General features: G+C 27.3%; 1 protein-coding gene across 1 annotated transcript; it reads right to left on the bottom strand.

Annotated features, from left to right (window-relative positions):
- Positions 1–6,807: 6,807 nt before the first annotated feature.
- LOC114371269 (29 kDa ribonucleoprotein A, chloroplastic-like) lies at positions 6,808–9,302 on the bottom strand. Its single transcript, XM_028328741.1, has 5 exons — positions 8,838–9,302; positions 8,612–8,713; positions 7,724–8,041; positions 7,255–7,352; positions 6,808–7,133 (listed from the first exon to the last, which is right to left on the bottom strand). Exons 1-4 carry the CDS (start codon positions 9,183–9,185, stop codon positions 7,293–7,295), a joined length of 828 nt encoding a protein of 275 aa, XP_028184542.1. The 5' UTR covers positions 9,186–9,302; the 3' UTR covers positions 6,808–7,133; positions 7,255–7,292.
- Positions 9,303–25,565: the final 16,263 nt, after the last annotated feature.

Raw genomic sequence — 25,565 nt, 5'->3', positions numbered from 1 at the left:
TAGAGAGATATCTTTATATATCCTTTTCATGAAAAATTTAAATTACTAGATAATAAGAGATGTCAAGGAATCAAACTCAATTAAATCAATCCAATATCTGAGTTATTATAAATTTTCTTGCATTAACTTTTAATTTCTACCAAAAAAACTAATTAATAAGAAATGACATATAATTTTTTAAAAAACTACATTGACACTTCATACTCATTAATAATGTACAAAAACGTGACTGGTATTAAAAGTTTATATTAATTATGAAAGTAATTCTCCACTAAATTCAATTGAGTCTAAAAAAAAAAAAACTTACAACAACTTAATTGATTTTTGTTGAAAATCAATACCTTCCATATTGAATATTCAAAATCAATCATCAACTAGTATTTCGACACTTACACAATTCAAATACTTCAGAATGAATAAGAAGTTGGTTAGAGTAATATTAAGTTTAATCATTTTAAATAAAGTTTTAGATTTAAGTCTTGTAAATAGAAAAAATAAAATCAGAAGAAAAAATTTCACGGAAGATAATGAGTTAAGTTTTCTAATGAAACTAATAGATATTTTACATTAATGTAAGAAAATAGTAATCTTTCAGAAATGTTATAAAACAGTGTAATTATTTTAATGTGGAAACGAAAAGAGTGAGTTTTACAAGGGAGACATGTATTTGAGAATCTATCTTTCATGACGTGCATCTGTTTGAAAATCACGTTGGATCAGTGTGACTTTTAGCCTTTTAGGTACTTAAAGCACACAACAAAACCAGGCTTTGTTATGTTATGTCTGATGGGAACACAACCAAAGTTACCCACCCACGCTACTTATATTACTAGTGAGTGTCCAATTAGCACTCATGTGTGACCAACTATGCTGATAAAGACACTCTTAAACCACATGTGCTTTACACACATTAGAGAATATACTTTAGCTATTAGTATTACAATTTGTCCTTATTTTTATGCATTCTTCATTTACTATAATTAAACTGGTTGACTTTGTTGTCCTACGTTTTGTTTCTTACGGCCTTACTTTGTGGGCCACTCCTTATCATAAGATAGAGATATGGTGGGCCAGCCTCATGACTTGTAATTGTAAATGAGAACAGGTTTCTCCAAAGATATATGTATATATTTAGGGATTTTCTTCTCTTTTTTAACAATTTTTCTTACACGGATTTATACTTCTTTTAATAATAAAACAAAGAAATATATTTTTAAATCTATATGTTTAAAAAATTATAGGGATAAAAGCAAGGTGCAAAATATTATTGTGTAAAAGAATAATACTGAATGATATACGAATATAAATTAATAATTTATACTCCTCTAAAATTGTTTTCTTTCTCAGCTTAGATTTTTTCTGTTAAGTGTTATGTGTAATCGTGCATTTTGTATTCTTAATAATTAGCACAACCAGTGACGGATCCATAAATATTTTACAATAGGGCAAAAAAAATACTAGTTTAGAATATTTTCAAAGAAAAATATTAATTTTATTTTTTTACAAAATACATAATCTCATGGTAAAAAAATTAAAATTATTTAAGCTTCTAAAAATTATAATTGGATTAATGTGTGTGTTTGTGTCACTTGTTTGGTTAAAAGATAAAGTGATCATAAAATTAGTATCAATTTATTGTTTATTTTACTCTTATATTTTTTATATTTATTTAAAAAAAAGTTTCATATTATGAGGGCCACATCTATTTTTATGGAAATATTTTTTTTTATCAAATATATTTAAGTAAAAAAAAATCTTAGTAGAGACAATTGTCCCCATAATATTTAAGGTCGATTCGTCCTGAACACAACCTTATGTAGAATTCATTTATGTTTCCATTATGTAAAATTTTAAATATTTTAATAATATTTATTTTTAGAGATAAGAAGAAGAAGAAAAAAACCCTATAGCTGCAGGGACACCTTATTTTTTAAATTTAGATTAGTCTCAGTGCAAAATAGCTATTATTTTAGAAAATCAATTAAAGTTTATTTAATGATATGGATAGTATGTAACTAAATGACATTATAAAAAAACATACATTGATTATATACTAAAAATGTAACTTTTGTATCGTGGTGAAATTTTATATTAAATTTTCCTACAAAACTATTTTAAATATAAATTACTCTAGTTCAACTTAATTTTAACTAAAATTAATTTTTTAAAATCGAATTTATAACTGCTCACCCAAACCATTATAAACTACTCGTCCTACAATCATAACATCGATTTTTGATTTGGATCATTTGAGACTGAAGTACTTAAGAACGTACTATCTCTCACGTTGTCTCATGTATTAAGAAATAATTCTTCCGAATGCAAGCACAATGTTAACTTTATTCTTAACAATTAGGGCAACCCTTTTGAAGTAAGTACAATATATCTTCTAAAATAATGAAGCATACATTAATCTGGAACGCATAATTATAATCATAACCAAACTAGCTAGAAAACAAATTAAACAAACGATCATGCATTTCATGAACCTTTTATATAAAAGTTCTTGTACGGACGGGGTGTTCTGATTTGATATTGAAGAAAAGGGTTAAAAGGATAGCTCCTTAAATATTTAAGTTGTATCACACTATGGTGAGAGCTGTATCTGATTTGAATAAAAAATAACTACACTGAGAATTTTTTGTTTACCATCTAACTTATTGTACACAAATTTTTAGGAAAAAAAAAATCAACTGTCTAACACAAATTGAACGCAAAAAAAAGTGTAAATATTTTTGTAAAAGTTTTTTCTATCAATATTTATCTGCAACATTAAATCAAATACGCACTTAATCTATGAAAGATACTAGTACTTCATGATCAATGTAAGACCCAAAAGAAATGCCCATGCAATGTGTCTGAGGTCGTTTGAAAATTCAATTGCTCCACTAAGCACTTTTCATGAGAAGATTATAAAAACTACCAGAAATACTAGACACGTTGATATTCCACTTGCTTACATCCATTCTAAGACTAAGGACGAATATTTAAATTTAATCAAACAAATTAAACCTATCCAACTTTGATGGCATTATTTTACTATAATAATAAACAATTATTGAATTTTATAATGGAATAGAATCTTAGGCCGGTTGCTTTGTCGGTCGTATACCACATGTGGGGCATGACCACCAAACTGGCCACCGGCGGCGCCGGTGAACATAATCTAGGGCATGCACTTCAAAACAGCATTAACGCCACCTCTTGTTTTTGTTATTTTTCCTTTTCGTTTCACATTCATTCAACTCGATCAAATATTTTTGGATTAATTTAACACACAGAAAAAAGTGGAATTATTTCTTCCCTCACTGCGAATATAATAATACGGTTAGTTAAAGTTAAAGCAACATTATATTATGTACTATTTAAATTTATAATGATGGAAAGTACTAAGGACCCTCCAAATTCATTAACTAAATAAATAGAAAAAAGAAACGGTAGAGTGGGAATATGGATTCCATAGATTCATTTAGATACTCATATATATTTAGATACTATATAGTGAAATTAAATCATTCACAATGAAATGTACCAAAAGAATATTCGCAAAGTCATGGCGATGCATATATACTGCATATGATGTGGGCTAATGTGGACGTTTGTTCAACTTACATGTCACCAGCAACTAAATGAATATTGAAGGATTAAAATATTTTTTTTTTATCTTTATAAATATTAAAAAGTTTGAAATTTGTTCGTGCAAAAAAAATTATATATTTTTCGTAAAATTAAAATGTTATTTTTGTCCGGAATTAGACTTAGACGAATTTGAACTTAAATGTCTAATATATGTCTACTAAAAATTGGACACATGGAGTTATATTTCTTCTTTCTCTTTTCCCAATTCTCTCTCCTTCGACCCCCTCCGGTTAAACATCACCCTAGACTCAAAATTCGCGCATGCCATCATCACCACAACCCTGACCACCGCACGACCAACCAATCAAGTACCCTACCCATCTCCTCTGCGTCACACCGCCTCCTACACCACCTCCTCTACCGCTAGCCACTACCCGCACCAACCAGCACAGCGTGCATGACGCTGTCGAGGTCACAAATGGTGATATAGTGGTGGTGGAGACACGCGACAGCATTAGGGCCACAAATTTGAGGGAGAGAGGTACACACACGCCTTTGAGGTGATGGGATCGAGGTCACAATGACGATGTTGGGATTGTGATGGTCGCATCGGCCACAGGATGGTGGTTTGATGGTCATGATGTTTTGTTGTTTGATGGTAGTGTTTGGGGTGGTGTTTGATTTTAATGGTGGTGTTGATGATCATAGGTGGTGGTGCTAGGGTGGTGTTTGGTGGTGGTTGTTTTGGGTTTGGGAAACCAAAAAAAAAAAAAAAAATCCTATAATTTGTGGTGGTTTTTAACCACTAAAAATTACATTTTCAAATATAAACTAAAAAAAAATGTCTCATAGGTTCTATTTCGTCTAAGTTTAACTTTAGGCCAAAAAATAACATATTTCAATTTTATGAGGATAAAAAATATATCAAAAATTTTACAATGATGAATTTTAAACTTTTGATATTTATCGGGATGAAAAACATATGTTAGTCTATTGGAGCCACTGTGCATTCCCTTTAAAGAAACTATTAATATAGGGTGACTAGATTAAAGCTTGATGCATGAAGTTCACATTTTAGACAGATCAAACATGCTCTTTCCATGAAATAAATGAATTTTTTTAAGGTTTGTATTTAGCCCGTAAAAGCCCAAATATAAATCGACCAGTACATAAACTCAAATATTAATTTATAAAAAAATTATAAAACAAATCATTTTTAAAAAGTGAAAATTGTATAAAATTAAGAGAAAAAATGACCTAATTTCTTAAGCTAAAATTTTTCACCCTAAAATACATTAGCATTGTAAACATAATAAATTAACAATAACAACATAAATTAAAGAGAATTAGGCATCACTCCTGGAATCAATTACTCATTGGTAGTAGACTAATTAAAAAAAAACTAATTACAGTTTTTGTCTCCTAAAAAAATATTGTTTCTATTATATTTTCGGTGTAAAACGGTTGAATGTTCTGCTAGATTAAAAAAAAATGTGGCTGTATAAAAGAGTTTGGCCCATTTTGTTTGACTGGTTTATTTTCTTTATGAGCTGAAACAAAGTGGAAGATATTGCGGACTTGCCTTTGGAAACAATATCTAACAATGTTTTATTTTGCTTTTCCAATTAGTGAAAGAGAAATGCTTCTTTTTTTACTACAAAGAAAGAGAAATGTTGTCAACATATTTTCTAATGTGCTTTTATGGATACACTTTTTTATTATTGAAATATATTAAAAATTACAAATTTCGGCCTCATTTAATAAGTCTTTCTCATAATTTTATAATTTTAAATAAACTTTAATCAATATTACGTGGAATGTATAGTGTGTTGCTAGCTAGAACTCCTGTGAACAAAAAGCCTCGTTTAAATTACGTGAATTGAGGCAATTGGCTATTTTAGAGAAAACCCCCTACCCACAAAAATCAAAGTAAAAGAGCAAATATATAAACAAAAAACACAAGAAATTTAAGTGGTGTGCTTTTTAAAGTTTGCCTTCATTGTTTCACTTAAAAATTATAAGAGTTAAATATTTTTTTATCCCTATAACACAATATATGATAATATTTGTTTTTAATATCTCATTTAAACAATGTTGACTTATAGTCATCTTTTTTCTGATAATATCACTTATTGATGAGGCTTAATCATCCAATACTATGTGTTCTCATATTATTTTTTTGTTAAAAGTTAGAAATCACGGGTTTCTCACAACCCAGTAGTTCAAATATTAATAAATCATTCTCACTCAGGTGAATACAAAATGACTTTACATATTTCACAAGTTACCAACCCTTTGATTGTTCACATATTAAGTGGCATCTTGAGGTGAGAGGGGAAACCCAATTTTGTGGTGGTTCGAGGAAGACAACATGGCGGCACCAATGCTAGTGGACGACAAGGCGGAGGAATGACAATGAAGTTGTTCGATTTGGTGTGCTCATTGATCATAGTGGTTTCCACAATTGAGGTACGGTATTTTTTACAAAGCCTATATAATCTAAACTTTATCTATATATGGTTCTTTCATTATTACATAAAACAAGTACTTTATATCCATTTATTTGGAAGTGTCCACACATCAAATACTCCGTAAATGAATAGTTGGTTAGGCAACACTATATTAAGCATTAACAAAAAAATGAATGAGAATAAAATGTCAAATGCACATTTTTTTTATAATTTGGGGATAATTTTTTGAAATTATCAAATGGAAATACTTTTTTAACAAATGCCAATACAAAATTGTAACTATTTGTACAACTTTCCCCTAAATGAAAATTTATTCAAAAAAAATCCTTATTTGGGAATTTTGAAAAACAAACTACCTCAAATTATAAAAAAGCCCAAGTACATAATAGAACCTAATAAAAAAAAATTTAAAAATAGGAAAATAACATATCTTATGAGAGAAAACATCTTATATAAAAAAATTAAATCCAAATCATTAATCATACATGAAAGATGAATCATTTAATTATACATACAAAATTGAGATTTAATGTCAAAAAATTATATAATTTTTAAAAAATTTGACAAAACCTTTTAAGTAATCACATGACATTAAATATTAAATTTTAACTGTATGTTGTTTGATTATACAGTTCAGATCTCTCATGATATGTCTTGAATAGGAAATCCCTAACCAAATTGTGACGATACCACAACGAGAACCAAATTCTTGGTCATTTACCTCAAGTCCTCAACAGAAGCTCTCCCCAGCAAACAATTGAACCAACAGATAAATCCGTGGTAGATAATTTTCCAGGCACATCACGATTATAAAATTCTTCCACAACAATATTGGAACGGGGTAACCAATAAATTTGAGACATCTACTTCTATAGTGAAAATACGGACTACAAATCAGTTTCAAATGACAACCATCAAATTTGGAACATACATTTAAACTTTCAACAGACACTCATCTAGGAAGAAGCCTGTCAGATATTGAAACTGTGTACATGTAGTCTCAATGCATGTAAGTGTATTTCTTTCCCAAACTGTTTTTGCCAATGACATCTTGCAGCTGTATAACTCCCAAGTCCCAAATACCTGTTCAGGTCAGACATTATCAGAAGCTTGGAACATTCAGCACAATGCATAAATTTATAAGTATAAGATGTTATTGCATTAGAAAACACAACATATATTAAACACGGCACAGAAATGGTACCGAAATCCTCTCTCGGGTATAGATGAAAAGCTAAATCCTCAGAACTGCTTGGGCTTGGAATCTGCTAATGAGACTCGTATAGCTCTGCCATTCAAGTCCTGCAGCCAAAATATCAAATGATCAGATTTTGGTGGTTAAATACTAAAGTGAAGATGGTGTATCAATGAGTAGATAACTATAAATATGCACCCAACTAAAGCAAGTGAGAAAATTGTTTTTTACAACACCAATTCATACAAGAAGACATAAATTCACTATTTTTAAAAGTATTACACTCTTGCAAGGGATTTAGCTCACCTATAATTAAGATAAAACTCGTTGATGTAACCATACAAATTCACAAACTTCAACTCATTAAATTGCATTTTATTTATAGCACAGATATTTTCATTGATTGAATTCCAAAATGTAGATTTTCCAAACACTAATGAACATCCACTTTGCAAAGGGGAAGGATTAACATGCTTACCACGCCATTTAAGGACTGAATTGCACTGTTGACCTCATCAGGGCTACTGAAAGTCACAAATCCAAAGCCTCTTGATCGTCCACTTTCCCTGTCATAGATTACCCTAGCTTCCAAGACATTCCCTTGTTCACGAAACAATGACTTAAGTGCTACATTGTCAACACCCCAAGCAAGATTACTTACATGAACACGGTTTTCACTATCTGAAGGACCACCACCTCTGGAACCGAAAGAAGAACCACCTCTAAAACGAGGAGCACTCTCATTCCGAGCAGGAGGTGGCCCAGAATTCACTCTCAATGCTCTTCCATCAAGTTCCTATGAATTTCAAAAGATTAATTACTTAGACGTGATAAACAAATATTCAAAGACAAACATAACAGATAATGACAAACATATCAACATTTCACATCATATAAACTATATCTCTGACAACCAACACTGTTAAACACTGCTAGTTGATCTTATTTTAAGTAAATTTTCACATGTATGTTTAGTTTCACATTGACAAATTGATTGAGTCCATAATTGATTTTGAATTGAAACAACTTTTAAGTAGTTTTTGCATTGGATGAAAAATTTATAACAAGATTTTCTACTAGCTTTTAGAATAAAAACATTCAAACATTAACCACATCACTTCAAAATCAATTTTGTTAACATTCATGTAAAACACACATTATATTTTAAAAAATACCCAATCAAATACCTATATACTTCAAAATCAAATATCCTAAAATCACGTTCAAAACATCACTCCCACACACAAGTCAATTTTATCAAATCCAATCCTTTCAACATCAATAATTCCAAAATTAAAAACAAAAAAAAACAAACCCTAAACGAAAAACTAGAATTTTAAACACAACCAAATTATAATAAACTCACATAGCCATTGAACTGCTGAGCAGCCGCTTCAGCTTCCTCAACCGAAGACATGGTGACAAACCCAAACCCCCTGCTCCTCCCAGTAGTCTTATCATAAATCACCTGCATAAAACAACAACAACAAAAACAACAAGTCACAACCCATTCCAAATCTCCCAAAAGGGTACACAAAAAACCCATCAAAAACCAAACCTGCAAAACAAAAAGTCAAAAACAGAAACATCACCTCAACCACCTCCACATTCCCGGCACTCTCAAAGAGCTCCGCGAGCTGCGCGCTGTCGACGTTGAACGGAAGATTCCCGACAAAGAGCTTAAGGTCGGGGGAGAAGCTGGGGCCGTCTCCGTCACTGAAGGTGTCCTCCTCCTGCCCCAAATCCGACGACACCACGACGCGGGGAACGAAGCGAGACGACGACAGAGTTGTTGGTTTGAGAAAAACAGCAGAAATGGAAATGGGTTTGTTGTTGGGTGTGAGGGAGAGGGACGAGGAGAAGCATTGGGGAGAACATAGAGGTTGTCGGGTTCGGAGAGTGAGGGTTGGGAGTGCGAGGGAAGCTGCGGAGGTAGACATGGTTTTCTGGTTTGGGAGGATAAGGATTAGGTGATAAGGTTTGAGAGCAAAGGGGGGAAGCAGAAGTAGGGTTTATGAAAAAAGGAGAGGATTTCAGAGTGGGTGTGCACTGTGATATTTATGCACAAACAAAGCAAGGGTTGGAATCAATCAGAGAATCACAATGCATATCGATAAGGTAAGGTAGCCTCATCTATTTACTCATTTATCCTTCTTATCACAGATATTTTGTTCTTTCTTGTGTGTTTTTATTTGTTCAGGAGAGGTCATGAGAGAAAGAAATAAAGAAAATATATTTTTATCATGCTAATCAACTTCATCCTTATTTTGCAAGCTAGGTGTAATCATGTACTTTAAAATGTAATAATATCTCTAAAAAGAATTCTAGTATTTTAACCATTATTTAATTGTAATTTTTATCTTCTTTCTTATTATCTTGCATTTTTGTTATTTTATTTAACTTCTATTAATTAGATGTTAAATTAACCGATGAATTGAAATTACATAACAAAATAAAAAAATTACACAGTCAGTAAAGATCAAATCCGTAAACAAAAAAAAAATGATAAAATTTGTAAAATGAGAAAATAGAGATAAAAAACACAATTTAACATTTATTTTTTAAAATAATAATATTAAATAGATTTTGTTTATTTAGACTCTGGAAAACATTGGTCCTTTTTTCTTCAAATAATTTAGATTGAAGGGAGTGGTTTATTTCAGTTACGAAATTGAATATTCAATCTCCTTTTTATGTGCAACAAGGATATTTTTGGTAGAAAAATATTTGTACTCGTGGCCATGATGAGGTTCAGATATTTTTGCAGTGGGTGAAATCTAGGCATATATTTACACTTAATGGGCTTGAGTGAAAATCTGAAGAGAATAGTGGCACGCAGGCACGAAGGCCCAAGTTCAAGTCATTGAAATTTGAAATCCAAGTGGAAGTGGGTATTGGGCAAGTGTGTTATGTTATTTTTTGGACCTGATTTCTCTGTTATTCTTTTACTTGTTGTTTTTATGTTGTCTTTAGAAAATCATATAATTTTAAAATTGAATTATAAAATTAAATATTAACAAAATTAAATATTAACACAATTATATGGATAATATAAGGACAGCTGAAAAAACGACAGTAGAAAAACCAATTTCTTTGTTTTTGTTCGTTTCTAAGCGTAGAACCATACGAAAGCTTGGTTTCTTTCTTTTGGTTTGCAAGTGGCTTTGGTCACAAAATCATTTTGTGCATAACATATCCTGAACCCCATGTGGCTTTGTCCCATAATCACTATAGTCCTTTCTTAAATGTTAACTTCACCATAAGTTGTGTGTTCTTATACAACCTACGGAACTATTAACCATATTATGATTAAAAAAAAGTTCACCTTAAAAACCATAATAATATACTGTAACTTTTTTTTAGTACCTAACTAATCTTTCTCTTATTGAATTAATTCATTTTAGAAATAAAATGTTATCTCTAATCATAACTCCACACCCAAGTCAAGAATCAAATTTCTGGTTAAAAGACACAAGTATCTAATCATATATGCCAACTAATTTTGCTGGTAAGTATTTTTTTTTGTTATAAGTAATACTATTACAAAATATCAAAAATTACAATAAAGAGACTTTTCAACTTTCATATATGTTTTGTGTCAAAAAAAAACTTTCATATATGTTAAATTGTTAATTCATTATTATTGATCTAGTGAGTGATGAAGGAGTTTCGATAGTTTGTACAATATTTTAAGTTAAAACTTGTTGATTTTATTGTATAAAAAAACTGTAATTTACCCCAATTATTTATAGACTAATAATAACATCATCAGCATGCAAAATAAATATTAAGAATAAAGAAGTTCAATAATTGTACCTTCAAATTCATAAAAATATTATCATCTCATTGAAGAAAGATTCCCCCAATATTATTTTACGTTTCATATGATAGAATATGCATGTGAAGAATTGCTTAGTAATCTTATAACTACCTTTTTTTAAAAATCAGCATATCTTGTAAACAGCAGGTGCTTCAATCATTAAGTTGACTCTAACTGATGCCACCATCTATGCATGTGGAGTGTGGGAAAGAAAGAAATGAACCCTTTCCCAATCATGAACATGAAGCTGAACAAATTATGATTAATGGTCCTTGTGAACTCTCATTCCACTTAATTTAACATAACTAAGGGTCAGAGGTTCCTAGTATATTTGATTTAAAACAGGTCGAGTGCCCTCATAATAACACCAGCATGCCTTTTTGCAGTCCCTCAATTAGGTAGTTCTGAAGTACTTTATGTTGAAGATCTTGACCAATTTCTACTTGACATATATTTAGAAAAAAAAAGTTTAAGAGAAAATAATTAATAACACTTAATTAAAGATTAGTTGAGTGAATTAAATGATAGTCAAGGATCATCTAATAATTTTTTTATATGTAAATATATGATAAATTCAAACGATAAATTAATTAATTAAGCACATTTCTGTTTTGGCTTTGAGATGGAGAATTTTTATTATTGCTAGCCAGAAAGTCCAAATGAAAAGAAATTAACAAGACAAAAACTTCAGAACAGATACCTAATGATCACCCCATATTTTCCTAAATTTGGGTTATTGGAACTTACATAGAGTCATGTACTGTTACTTCAATACCGAATGTACATACTTGCTACTTCTATTAAGTAATAAATTTAATCATTTACACTTATTTTATATATTTTTTCTATCTCTCTCTTTCCTTTTTTTCTTTTATTTTTTTTTTATCGGCCTCTCTCTTCCTTTGCAATCCTATCATTCTTAAGTAAGATATCTAAAGTAAATTTGAAAGAAAAATTTATTACTTTAAGTAAAAGCTATATATTAATCTTTCTTTTTCAATATATGTGATCTTTTTATCACATATAAAACCTTTTATATTTTATAAAAACTAAAAATAAATAATTTTACTTGTAAACCTAAAATTTGAATTTCGTTATTTTATCCTTGAGTCAATTCTCATATATATCATCTCTTATATTTATCATTTTCTCACTTTCTCTTTTTATTTTTTTCCTTCTCCAGATAGGCATATATCCTTATGAGGAAGGTTAAATTATCTTTCGTCAAATAATACTACAAGTTTCGTATTCAGACACCTGTGCATATTATATACAATTATATTTATATATACTCATATATAATACTCTTCCTGTTATGCAGCATTTACGAAAGAATTAAATATAATGAAAGTGCTGCGTCGACATCTAAATTTAAGATAAGCGTTAAAAGATAGTGACATAATTTTAATTCTATATATCTCGCCGGAAACTCTGGATTGACAAATGAGTAGTGAATAATAGGCTTTGGAAATCCTATGGTATACAACATATATATGATATATTATTTTATCATCTATACTATGATGACAAAATTAAAATATAATCTAAGTTGTTCAGGATTTTATGGTTGGATATTAGTGGACTTTTTAACAAACCTTCGTTTAGTCTATATATTTAGATATTTAGATACCTACTCTACATAGATATTTAGATATTTTCTGTTGGGAAAATAATAGGGAACTAAAATACTATCAAAGTCTCCAATAAAGCTACATATATACTAATATTCCAAAATTCTAATTAAGTCATTACCACTTATAAATGAAGTTGCTTAACCTACCTATACTTGGTTATCAATGTGAAACTTCATCAGATACATCCAACACCTATAATATACCCCCTACAGTGAACCCGTGAACAGATTGATGATATATAAACCAGGCATTGCCATAATATCCACTAATGTATGAACTTTAACCTAAATTGTCAGCATGCGATTAAAATTAAATGCTTTAGAATCATAAACCAAAGCTACTTATATTAGTCTCAAAATGTCTACTAGTTACTTACCTTCCCCTGCTGGGACGAATATATTTCCAAAACTGTGGTAATTTAATGTCGACAAAAGGGGTCTTATTAAAATTATTCCAGCTAGGTGCAGCAAATATGTGTACATCTACCAGCTAATTAAGTACAAGCATATATATATATATAGGAAACAACAAACTATATGATATTTGTTGTAACCAATAATGAGTTTTGGATAAACTTAATAGAATTCAAACAAATAATTAAATATGATTTAATTATTCCCTTACCCTTGTAGGTGCATAAATTTTATCTTTTAGTTTTTAAACCTAAAAACTATATGTTTTAGTACTTATACAAACACTTTTAATTATGTTCCGTTAAAAAAGTTTAACATTATTAATGGGTGCTAATGTGATACTAACATGTCATTCACATGTGTTAGGTTTTATGTTTTAGTTCTCATACTTGCACCATTTTTACATTTTGGTCTCAATAATTACATAATTTTTACCTTCTAATTCATACATTTCAAAATAACTTGTTTTAGTGTTTATACAAATACTTTTAGTTCCATTTTGGTTATTAGTGATAAAAAAAACTTCACATCATTAAGAGTGGATGACATAACATTAATTGATGTATTTTGCATCATAAGATTACTCATTTCAGTTTTTATACAAGTTTTTTTTTAGTTCCTATCAACATTTCCTTCTTAAGTCTCATTGACTCTTAAATAGGAGAGTTTTTGAGACAGTAGAGTTCAAACATATTTTTTTTCAAGACATATTAGCCTGCAAAAAGTAGCAATTTATGTTGACACTTCTTATAGTGGCAACAATTGTTAATAAGTTAAGAAACATGAAAATTGTCATTTAATTTATTTTCTACATCACACAATGCATCTGCCATGCACCTCTAACATGGAGGAAGCATTTTCATTTTCAATCTTTTGGCAATTTAACAACGGTATAAAAAAAAAACTTGACAGCGTTTTGTGGAAATCTTAGAGAACCTAAAGACTAAAGTAAATGAAGTAACATGACAAGAATAACCAAGCATTTTAATGCAATAAGTTTCCAAACGTTTTATGCAACAAGTCCTGCCACCGGAAGGAATATTATCAATACAAATTGTTACTTGCAAATTAAACTACCTTGTCTTATTCAAAAAGTGCATCTAAACTCTGCAACCTAGCTCGAATAATTAGCCGTATGATGATTTTAAAAACGCACACACGCACACACAAAATAAAAAGAGGAAAGAGGTATTGATGTGGAAAAAGGAAAGAATGAAGCAAAAAGGGAACACAAAATAAAAGGGAGATACTTGATAGGGAGTAAAACATAAAAAGAATTTTTGTATAGGTACTAAACGTCAATGCCATGTGATCTACTGTTAATGGCATTAAGTTAGGTGTGTTTAAAGGAGAGAGTGTGACCTTAATTAATTAGCATTTTTCATTTTTTTTCCGTTCTTAATATATACAAGAGGGATTCAAATATGTTTTCTTATTTTTGTGTCTCGTTTCCTGCTCCACTTAATTAGCACTTATGACACTTCATTAAGTTTTCTTTATTTATTCTTAATTTATTTAAATTAGAAATGAAAGAGAAAAAGAACAAAAATATAATTAAAGAGAAACATTATTTAGACGAATAGAAATAAGAAAGAAAGAAAAAATGTCTTTACTTATTTAAATGAAAAATAAAATTTTGAAAATTAATTAATTAAAAATATATAAAAATTATATTAATTAAAATATCATTTACTCCATTATTTTTAACAAAATCAAATTACTAAAAATTTATTTGATTTTTAAGAAATTTTTACGTAAATAAAAAAAAATCATTCCGTCTATTTCATACCATTCTGCAAGGAGAATTTTTCCTAAGTTTCTTAAAAGAAATAACTTATTTCTTTCTTATTTTCTTCTTAAATAAATAATGAAAATTTAGTTTTTATTTTTATTTTAGCTTTTCCACTCTATTTCTAGAGTTAACAAAGATAAAGTTAGATATCTACCTTTAACAAAGAGTTTTAGTTCGGGGAAAAAAAGGATTTATACACCTTTAAAAAATAAAAATTAACTTTTAATATGTATGTTATCTCATTATGGTCCAATGATGGTTGGAAAAGCCGAACCTAGCTAAAATATAAAGTTAAAACTAATATGAAAACATCAAATCTATAAATATTTTATTTTACTAACAAAAGAAAAATATAATATCTACAAGATAAGAAAACAACTGGAAAACAAGATGACTGGTCAATGCGGCCGTCAAGTTTGTCACCATCAAGCCACGAGGGAAATCTTGAATAAAGCCATAAAAAAATAGGGAATGGAAAGTAATTTAAAGCAGTAAAGAAAAAAGGTCCTATGCTAAGATTGCACAAAAGAAACCCTATTGACGTTAACGTAGAAAGATTTGGATCCCATTCAGTATATAGGAGTATAGTTAAATAGATAAAGTGATATTTAATTATAAGAGTAATGCATATTCAAATTTCAAAAAATAATGTTTTCACGTGGCTAAAGAGGTAAAATAGACCGTGGATAGGAGGAAAGGTCATAGATGATAAAATAATAAAAAGGAAATTAAAATAAAACGTGTGTAAAATGGGTATTAAGAATAGGGTGTAAAAAACTATTATCAATTTAAAATTACTCAGTAGGAGATCCCAATTAGATAAAAAGCAAAAATAAAAATGAATCAATCCAGTTTACATGAAAAGGATGAACACAAGAATTTTCATTTTTTCGACATAAATTTCTATATTCATACAATACAATCACTTTTTTTCATTTGATAGACAATCATTTTTATCAATTTTTTTGTCGTCCCTTTTCAAGATGTCTTCGTGTTGTCCCTTCAAAACGACGTCGTTTTGAAGGAACAACACAAAAATTAGAAAAGAACAACAGAGAAGACAAGTTCAACACTGAAAAATTATTTAAATAGTTAAAACAGTAAAATTACTTATTATTCAATAATCTTCTAAGTAAGTATCTACTAACAACCCTGCTATATCAACATACTATTTACTTTCTATTTGATAATATTGAAAGTGTTTTCTTATTCTACCACTTAATGACAAAACAATTTATATGAATTTAAAAAAGATCATTCACTAAAAATTTTATGGAGATAATATTAATAAAAAAGATAGAATTTTCATTAATAAATCTCATTACTAACTCATGCAAAATTATAAGTGTCAACCCAGACTGTTTTGGGATGATTGGAGTTGAGGGAGAAAACAGATAGAGAGAAAATGATAAATATATACTACTAGAAAATCACAGATTAGCCACCAACTAACATAAAAAGTTAGAAAGAGAAATGAGATGAAAAAATCAATGTAACTAATAATTCATTGATATTTTGTTGTGCTTGGATTTTTTATCTCTCTAATTTCACTCCGTAGAAGAAGAAAAAGCACAGCTGCAAAGCAGAACATCACTTTTACCCTGCCCTGTGAAGAAGAAAAAAGAAGATTCATCTATGAGAATAAGGTATGTTACAGTATACATATGTAGGTTTTTTCTTTATCTTTTTCCCATCTACACTTTGGTATCACTGTAGAGCTACACACGAGTTTCATTCAATGATGCACATAATACCCTTTCTTTACACAGACACGTGCCAATTCACGAGTTGGCCCAACTAGTTTTGGATAAGATGCGTTGAATCAAGTCACCCTTAAACCACTGATCAAAATTATTTTATCATTTTCTTACAAACAAAAAAGAAAAATATTTTTCTAATCGCATACAGTTTAATTTATGTATATTTCTTGAACACAGATCGAATTCACAGTGGCCCAAAAATATCAATCTAGGTCATGTAAACAAATATACACATACTCATACTAAATTCTTGGCAGCATGGTGGTTTGGACCATGTTGGTTACACATGGATCCGAGTTGTTAACCCCTAGCTTTCAGTGATAAAGATGAATATAGATAAAAAAAAAAAGAAGTGTATATATGTCTGTTTGGGTAAATTTTTTCAGAAATACTATTGGGAGAAAAAAATGAAATGAGTTTTTTCATAAATTAAAATCAATTCTTTGTTGATTGATCATGTAGATGTTTTTTTTTTATCTTTTAGAGAAATTATATGAAAAAGTATAATTTTGTGGCTTCAATTGAAAAAACTAGTAAAATTATTTGATTAATGAGTGGAAGACTGTGCATTACACTTAGTAAGCTAAGTTCAATGAACATGTGGCGTGGATCATATGCAATTATGCGATGCACTGAATGATTAACCAACAGGATATAGATGAGAGAGATTGAACCGTCCATGCATTGGGAGATAGTTTGTTAGCTTAAAAAACCAAAACGTGAGTACTTCGTACTTACTAAACCAAGCAAAATATTGAAAGCAAGTCAAAAGGTGGAAGAATTTGCGTAGTCGTTTCACACCATGAGAAGAATAGAAAGAAAATACTATATGAAACGAGTGAACTTAATTTTGCACGAGAGTAGAAGAAATAAGTATTGGGTATTGGATATTATTATATAGTCTTAATTGTAAAATTTATCATCAAACTTTTATTATAACTTGAATTTAATCATTTAAGTTTTATTTTCACAAATTTTATTATTAAACTTTTATAATTTAGTTGATTTTATCACTTATTTTTTTCATAAATTTTACCACCTAACTTTTAATTTTTATAAATTTATCATCCAATTTTTTGACTTTTGTTGGTAACAAAATGAAATCAATTTTTTTATTTTTAACTTTTTTTGATAGGTCAATGGTGGTAAAATACTTAAAAATTTGATACTTAAATGATAAAATTTATGGAAATAAATTTTAAGTGATAAAATTTATAAAATAATAAAAATTAAATGATAAAATCTATAATTAAGCCTATTATATATTGTTGTGTGATGAAAATTAAAGTACAATATTATAGTTTTTTGCAAAATACATTATGATTTGTTCTTTTAGCTGATGTATGCTAGCCAAATCCTTAATTAATTGTCTCTCTCTTCTCCCTCCCTCCAATCTCTACGAATAGTAATAGTATATTATTTATTTATTATATAGTCAGAATTAAAGCACGTAAATGTAAAATAATTTCTTTAAAAGTTCATATTTCTCTTTGTACCTGCTTAAAAATATATATTTCTCTTTGTACTCAGATATTTTTTATTGAGGAAGTTTTCAGTTTAATAATAGTTTTAAATTCAAATTTTATGTATAGAACTCCACTAAATACTCAGGAGAAAAACTTTACTGTATTCTACCTGATTTGAGCATAATATTTACTTCCCATAGAATATATTTATAGTTTCTTTTAAGAAATCGTCAAATTTCACAAATTCAACGAAGGAATATGCTAATTGACACAAAATTATGACAGTCACAAATATGGTGGCGCATTTCAAAAGCAATTGTTTAAGTCAATATAATAAAAAAATCCTCATCGTAGTCCCGAATATTTGATTTTCATTCTACGTTTGAATGTCTCGTGAATATGGTGATAGCAACCTAAAGCCAACAAAAAAAAAAAGTAACTAGACCATGAAATTCGAACAAAATCATATCAAAGGTCCAATGTGAAGATTGCGTCGCGAATTTGTTGTTATGGAAAACATGACCTCATCAGTAAAAATCTTTGGAGAAACTACTTTAAATTTAATGTAGACATTACATTAATTTATGTAAAAGATTTATAATGGAAGAAGTCTTAAGATAAATAATTTGTGCTGATAAAAGATTTACAATGGAGGCTATCATTACGTTAACTAACTACTAGCTTATGTTTAGTAGTTAACATAAAGATAGAACTCCATTGTCTAACACTTTTAAAAATTATATACAATACTTTATAAACTCCTTAGCATCTACTTTCGATTTTTACATATAAAAAAATATAAAACTTTACAAATGTTTGTGCTATATTCTAATTTAGCCTAGAATAGGAAACATATTCATATTTTGGTTAAAGAAATTTTATTTGTTTATTGACAAGGAGGATCTTTAATGCTCTTCATATATATATATATATATATATATAACTCAATTTATTTCTTTAAATGGATTCGTGCATGTTATCTCAATTTTAATGAATTTAACTAATTTTCACTTTCTATCAATAACTTGTTTAACTTACAAATATTTTTTATCTCTCTTCAACGTCTCATATTTTCTCTCTTATATTTACAAATGAATTTATCTATTATATACATCTTTTTTAATAATATTTCACACTTTTCTATAACAACATATCATACTTTCTACTATATAATAATTTTTACACCAATCAAAAAATTCACTAATGTTTCTCAAATGAATCTATATAATTTTTACTCCAAGCAATATTATAATGATATATTTTACTCAGAACCCACAATTTAGAGATAAGAAAGGATTGCTATGGGGAGTAACCCAAAGCTTAAGTGGATCTCACACAACTCTCCAATGGTGCAAATTTTAGTTTTTGGTTACTAATATTGCTGCTCTCAGGATAGCAACTACAAAAGGAATTGCTCTAAAAATGCTAAGAATCCACAAAGAATAATTATTATATAAGCAACTCTTTTTAATTTCAAGTAATCTAAAAATACGTGACATAAAAAAATATGGTTTTGTTTTTACAAAACTACTAGGGTATAATATAGCTAAACAACTCTCATTGGAAATGCTCTAAAAATAAATAAACATGTGATCCCTTTAAAAATATAAAAGAGTAAGAAAACAACTGAAATGATCGGTTCAATTTAAATTATTTTAGATTTGATATTATTTCAAATTGATGCAAATCAAACAGCAAGTTTTTTTTATCATTGAAATGATTGGTTTTTCACTTCAAAATGTACATCTTGTGGACCATAATCTAGAAAGACTTTTAAAAATCTTTATCCAATGAATTATCTACTGTTAATGGATATGATTACAAGAAAATCACACTTGCTCATTTTCTTTATCGAACCAGAGAAATTACTTTTCTTATTAGGAAGACCTTAGCTTTCTTGACTTACCAGCATTGACTTTATATATATAAATAGGGTAATTGATTGATAGTATTAAAAAAAACTTTAAACTAATACTCTTTATACTATTTTGATCACGAAGGTAACACGAACTCCTTTGATAACTAAATACCAAACTATCTTTCGCAAGTACACTTTTCCAAACCGCTGCTAATGAAGAGTTAAATCGTAAGGAAAAAAAAATATAGTCTCTTTTTACCTTTAACTTTTCCATTTTTGATAAATTTTACTTTCAACAAATTAATTTGACATATTTAATTTCCATATTTTAAGAAATTTATAAATTTTATTTATGCCATTTATCCATTAATAAAGACAAAAGTTTGAGATAAAATTTACCCAAAAGAATAATAACTAAAAGTAAAATTCATCAAAAAATAAAAAAGTTGAATATAAAATTTATCAAAATAAATAAAAAAAGGTTGAAAGTAAAAAATATAATTATACTATAAATAAATTAATAAAGAGTAAAATTTACAAATTTCATAAAAATTATGAGTAAAGTGCATTAAATTAATATATTAAAAAATTCATCAAAAATTAAAATGTTGAATGTAAAAATTACAATTAAACCAAAAAATATATCGTGATCAGGACGCTCAACCCTCTTAATATCTAAGATACAAAGTGACTCTGATTTAGTAGTATTTCATGTCATCTAATAAAGTATTCATGCATAATAAAAAAAAAAATGAGTACAAGAGAGGTGAATCATGAGATATAATGCGTCCTTATTAAAAGTGCTCGATTTCGAGTAAAAATTTCAGGATGACGGTTGACCATAAAAACCGATCTGACTTTTCTTGTGCTGTCGTTTTATTTCTTTAAAATTATACAGTTTTAATGATTTTAAAAATTAAATATTATTATTAAATATTAATATAATTTTTTTTTATAGGATAGTACATCAACAATATGGAAAGAGACAATAGAGAAATAAAATTCCATAAAAGCAGGGTATAACTTTATCCATACATTTGAATGTTGGGAATTATTTAGTGGGGCACTCGCAATCCAAATATGCTGGCAAGGCAAGGATCAGAGTTCTTATAATTGATTTTGTGTATATATAAGACCAATATAATTATTCTTAAATAACTTTGTCAGCAAGATCATACAAGTAAAATATATCAACATTAATCTGAACATAAAATTATATAATTCAACCTTTTGCTTCAAAATAAACTAGGAGAGAAAACCTCAAGGTAAAAGGAAGTATAAATCACAATATAAAAAGTTCAAAATAAAATTATATTATCAAGAAAACAGTAAAAAAAAAAATCAGTTGTGTGAAAGAGACAACTTACACATGGTTTAATTGGCTTTGAACACTCTTCCACATATACAAATGATTAACTCAAATCTTTATAAAATGACTCTTACTTTAAGGGGAGTTTGATAGGGAAGATAATTTTTTTTATCTGTTTGGGTGGCTATTAATTACTTTAATTTGAAAAGAGTAACATGATGATTTTTAGGGTAGACAGTAATCTTGGTGTTATATATTTTAAATTCGTGATTTTGGTTTTTCAATCTTTAAATCATGATATTTAGTTTTTTTATTTATGTTTATGTGAAAATGATTAAATGAAATAAAAAATAAAAAATATCTTAATAGAAATTGAACTTATGATTTTTTATTTATAGACAAAATAATAAATCACTAAAATATATATTTTGTTTAATTAATTATGTTAATATTATTTTTAAAATAACATTAATCAATTATTTTTTTTAAATTATCAAAATTTATAAATTAAAAATATTTAATATATAAATCTTTTTAATTTTATTTTATATCATTTTATATGTTTTGATTTTGAATAGTTTTTTTTTTACCAATTTACAATTAAATTTTATAAATTAATATGTAAATTATTTACATAATTTTTTTATAAATTGATTTTAACAAACATATTATTTTTACTCTGATTATTTATGTAAAATTATTCATAAACAAGACAATAAAATACTTACTTTATTTAATTAATTATATTAACATTACTTTCTACGTGCCAATAGTAAAAAATTATTATTTTTAAAATTATAAAAATTTATAAATTAAAAAATATTTAATACATATATGTTTTTAATTTTACATAGTAAAAAAATTGTATATTAAAATCAATTTAAAAAAATTTATGTAAATAATTTACATATTAATTTATAAAATTTAATTATAAATTGGTAAAATAAAAATATGTAAATTATTCAAAATAAAAACATATAAAATGATATAAAATAAAATTAAATATATTTATATATTAAATATTTTTTAATTTATAAATTTTAATAATTTTAAAAAATTAATAACTCTTTACTAATGATATATAAAAAATAATATTAATGTAATTTATTAAATAAAGTTAATATGTTAGTGATTTGTTATCTTATCTATAAATAATTTAAATTTTTAAAAAGAACAAAATTACAATTTAATCTAAAAAAATTCATTAGTTATGAGTTATGACACATCTCAGTTTTTATGTATCCGTTCATGTAGATTACTCTAGCTTGATAGAGTCATCACTGTAATGAGAATTGAGAAACACTAAAACTAAAAATTAATGGCACAAAAATTATATTTATTGATATTTATTATTGCTTTTGCAAGCTTTACATCAAAACATAAAAGAGATTGAGAAATGTAATTTTGACCATCCCAAACATGATTCAAACAAATGATTTGCATATTGATCCTCTCAAAGACTTATAATTTATTAATTAATCCTTCCTTGCCAAGACCTGGTTAGTACGAACTTTGGGCTTCCTTGCCAATATGAGTATGTTCCTCTCAAAGACTTATGATTTATTAATTAATAACTTGTTTTATTAAAAATGATTATAGTAATAAAACTATAAACAATTTTATAGAAAAGGTTATTTTAAAGACTTAATTTGGTCCCTGATTATAAATTTAACTTGTTTTATTAAAAATGAGTTTCTCAATTATTAAAAATTTTAATTAAGTTTTTCAATTGAATCCCTCAATTATTTAAAAATTCAAAAAGTAGTTTTTTTAATTATTTAAAACATTACAATTAGGTTTTTTTTATAATAAAATATATAATTATTTTTATTGAACTTCTTAATTTGAAGGACCTAATTAAAGGATCTAATTGAGTCGTTTAATAATTGAGAGATCTAATTGATTTTTTTAAAAAAACTTTAAAGAATACCATTGATTTTTTTATTTATTTAATTATCCATTTAGTCCCTATAGTTTCCAAACTTATTCAATTTAGTTCCTTAATAAGTGGTTTTTTTAGTCATGTAGTTTATCTTTTAATTTCCAATAGATCCCTACGGTAGTACCGTTAAAGTTGTTTAACACTGTTTTGTATATGTGAGTTTTTAATTGGGAGGGAATTCAATAGTTTTAAGCGTGCAAAGGAAGGAAATTCACTCATAACTCTCACTTGCATGTAAAATGCTCAGGTGTGTTTTTGCACCACACGACACCTCGCACCGCTCGTGCCTTCATCCTCTGTTAAAGAAGAACACGTCTGGTTTTCAGTTGGTTGCAACAATGGATGACATGGGCCAACCCTTGGTTGCAGCAAATCGCAATGAGTTTTAATTCCCAACAATGGACGACAATGGCCGAGAGGGAGATGAATTGAAAATGCAGAGGACGTTGCGCGGCGGTGCGGTGCAGAGGGAGTTTTGCCAATGTTCGTTAACAGTGTTAAACAATTTTAACGGTAGGGACCTATTGAGAATTAAAAGGTAAACTACGTGGACTAAAAAAACAACTTATTAAGTATAGAAACTAAATTGGATAAGTTTGAAAACTATAAAGATTAAATGGATAATTAAACCATTTTTTTTTACAAATGAAGGATCCAATTGAATCTTTTTAAATAATTAAAGGATTTTATTGAATTTTATAATAATTAAGAGACTCAACCGATCTTTTAATTATAATTAAGAGATCAATTATATAATTAAGTATATTTTTAAATAACTGGTTTTAATTCATTCATATTCGGTTATGTAACTGAATTTATATATAACTTATTATATAATTGATTTTATATTAGTTTATTTATAACAGGTTATACAATTGCTTTTTAAAAATAATAACTAGTATCAGCAAAAAAAATAATTAATAAAAATAACTAGTTATAGTTATAATATTTACTTATAATCTAGTTATTTATTAATTATGGTTATAGTTATTTAAATAAACAATCCAAGAGCACCCTTATTCCTTGGCAAAAGTGTATACAAATCTCATTTTGTCATGTGTTATTTATATTATCAAATTCAACACACGAAATTTTTTTACATCATTATTTTACTATATCTCTCTTAATAAAGATTTTAATTGATGCTTCATTGTTTTGACACTTTATAACCTATAGTAGGAGATGATCAAATCATCATAAAAAAATCTATATAAATTAATGGTTGAATAATATTGATTTTTTTTTATAATACTACACATTCAAAGAAAAAGATCAACATTTTTAATAGAAAATATTAATAAAAATTAGTACACCCATAATATAATTGATTTAACTATATTTATGTTTTACTAATCATTTCATGTAGTTAGTACATCTAATCTTTTAAACTGTAATTCTATTTGAATATTGCTTCTTCTTAATTTATATAAAATTAATTAAATTTAACTATGATAGATAGTCAAAGTAGCATACTTTTAATTTTAAATTAGGCCAGCATTTGTGTGTATATATATATCATTCAATTATTAAGAATATATTCTATTTTTTTATATTAAAACATCCATGGACAAAAAAAAATGTATGATCATATTTTTTTGTTTCATATTATTTGATGAGTATAAAATCACTCAAACCATTGCTATGATTAGATGCTATAAAACTAAATTCAAAGCTTCAATGATTATAGAAATAGCTTAAATATTTTTTACTTTTCTTTTTTAAAGTATTAATGAATATGAGATATATAGTTTATTAAAAAATAGTTGTTTAATTATTTCAATGAACTACATAATATATATATTATAATAAAAAAGTTGATAGTTAATATGACTAATTTTAATAAAAAAAACATAATATCTTTATAATACTATTTATTATGAATATTTTTTTCCTTGAATATATTGAATTGTTTATAATAAATTGTAAAATCATAAAAAAATTAATTTTTAATATACTTTTATATATTCAAATTATATTTTCATATTTAAATAAATTTGTGCGATGCATTACATCTAGTAAAAAAAAAGTATCTATATTTAATGTCTTTTTTTTTTATCTCAAATAAACTAAGTTCCTTCTAAAACAATATTTCATAGGAAATAATTTTATCCGAGATATATTTAAACACTAGGTATAGACAACTTTTCTATTGGAGATTAAAAAAAATGAGATTTACCATTTAAAAAAATATTAGTTAATCTATACAGATTTAGTTTTTATTGGTTATATTATTATATATTCATATGAGCATATATTTTATCATCTAGTATAATTAATCATATTATTTTCAAGTTTAATTATAATATCGTAAGTGCAAAGATATGTA

Source organism: Glycine soja, chromosome 10 (assembly GCF_004193775.1).
Source record: "Glycine soja cultivar W05 chromosome 10, ASM419377v2, whole genome shotgun sequence".
Taxonomy (NCBI): Eukaryota; Viridiplantae; Streptophyta; class Magnoliopsida; order Fabales; family Fabaceae; genus Glycine; species Glycine soja.
This window is presented reverse-complemented; position numbering and strand designations above follow the sequence as displayed.

Bases quoted from the DNA above. Each gene is read 5' to 3' on its own strand.
- LOC114371269 (XM_028328741.1), bottom strand. From the start codon at position 9,185: ATGTCTACCTCCGCAGCTTCCCTCGCACTCCCAACCCTCACTCTCCGA. The intron at 8,714-8,837 runs GTGATGTTTCTG...TGTTTTATGCAG, and splicing joins GGAATGTGGAGGTGGTTGAG to GTGATTTATGATAAGACTAC. The intron at 7,353-7,723 runs GTAAGCATGTTA...TTTTGGCTGCAG, and splicing joins TTCAGTCCTTAAATGGCGTG to GACTTGAATGGCAGAGCTAT.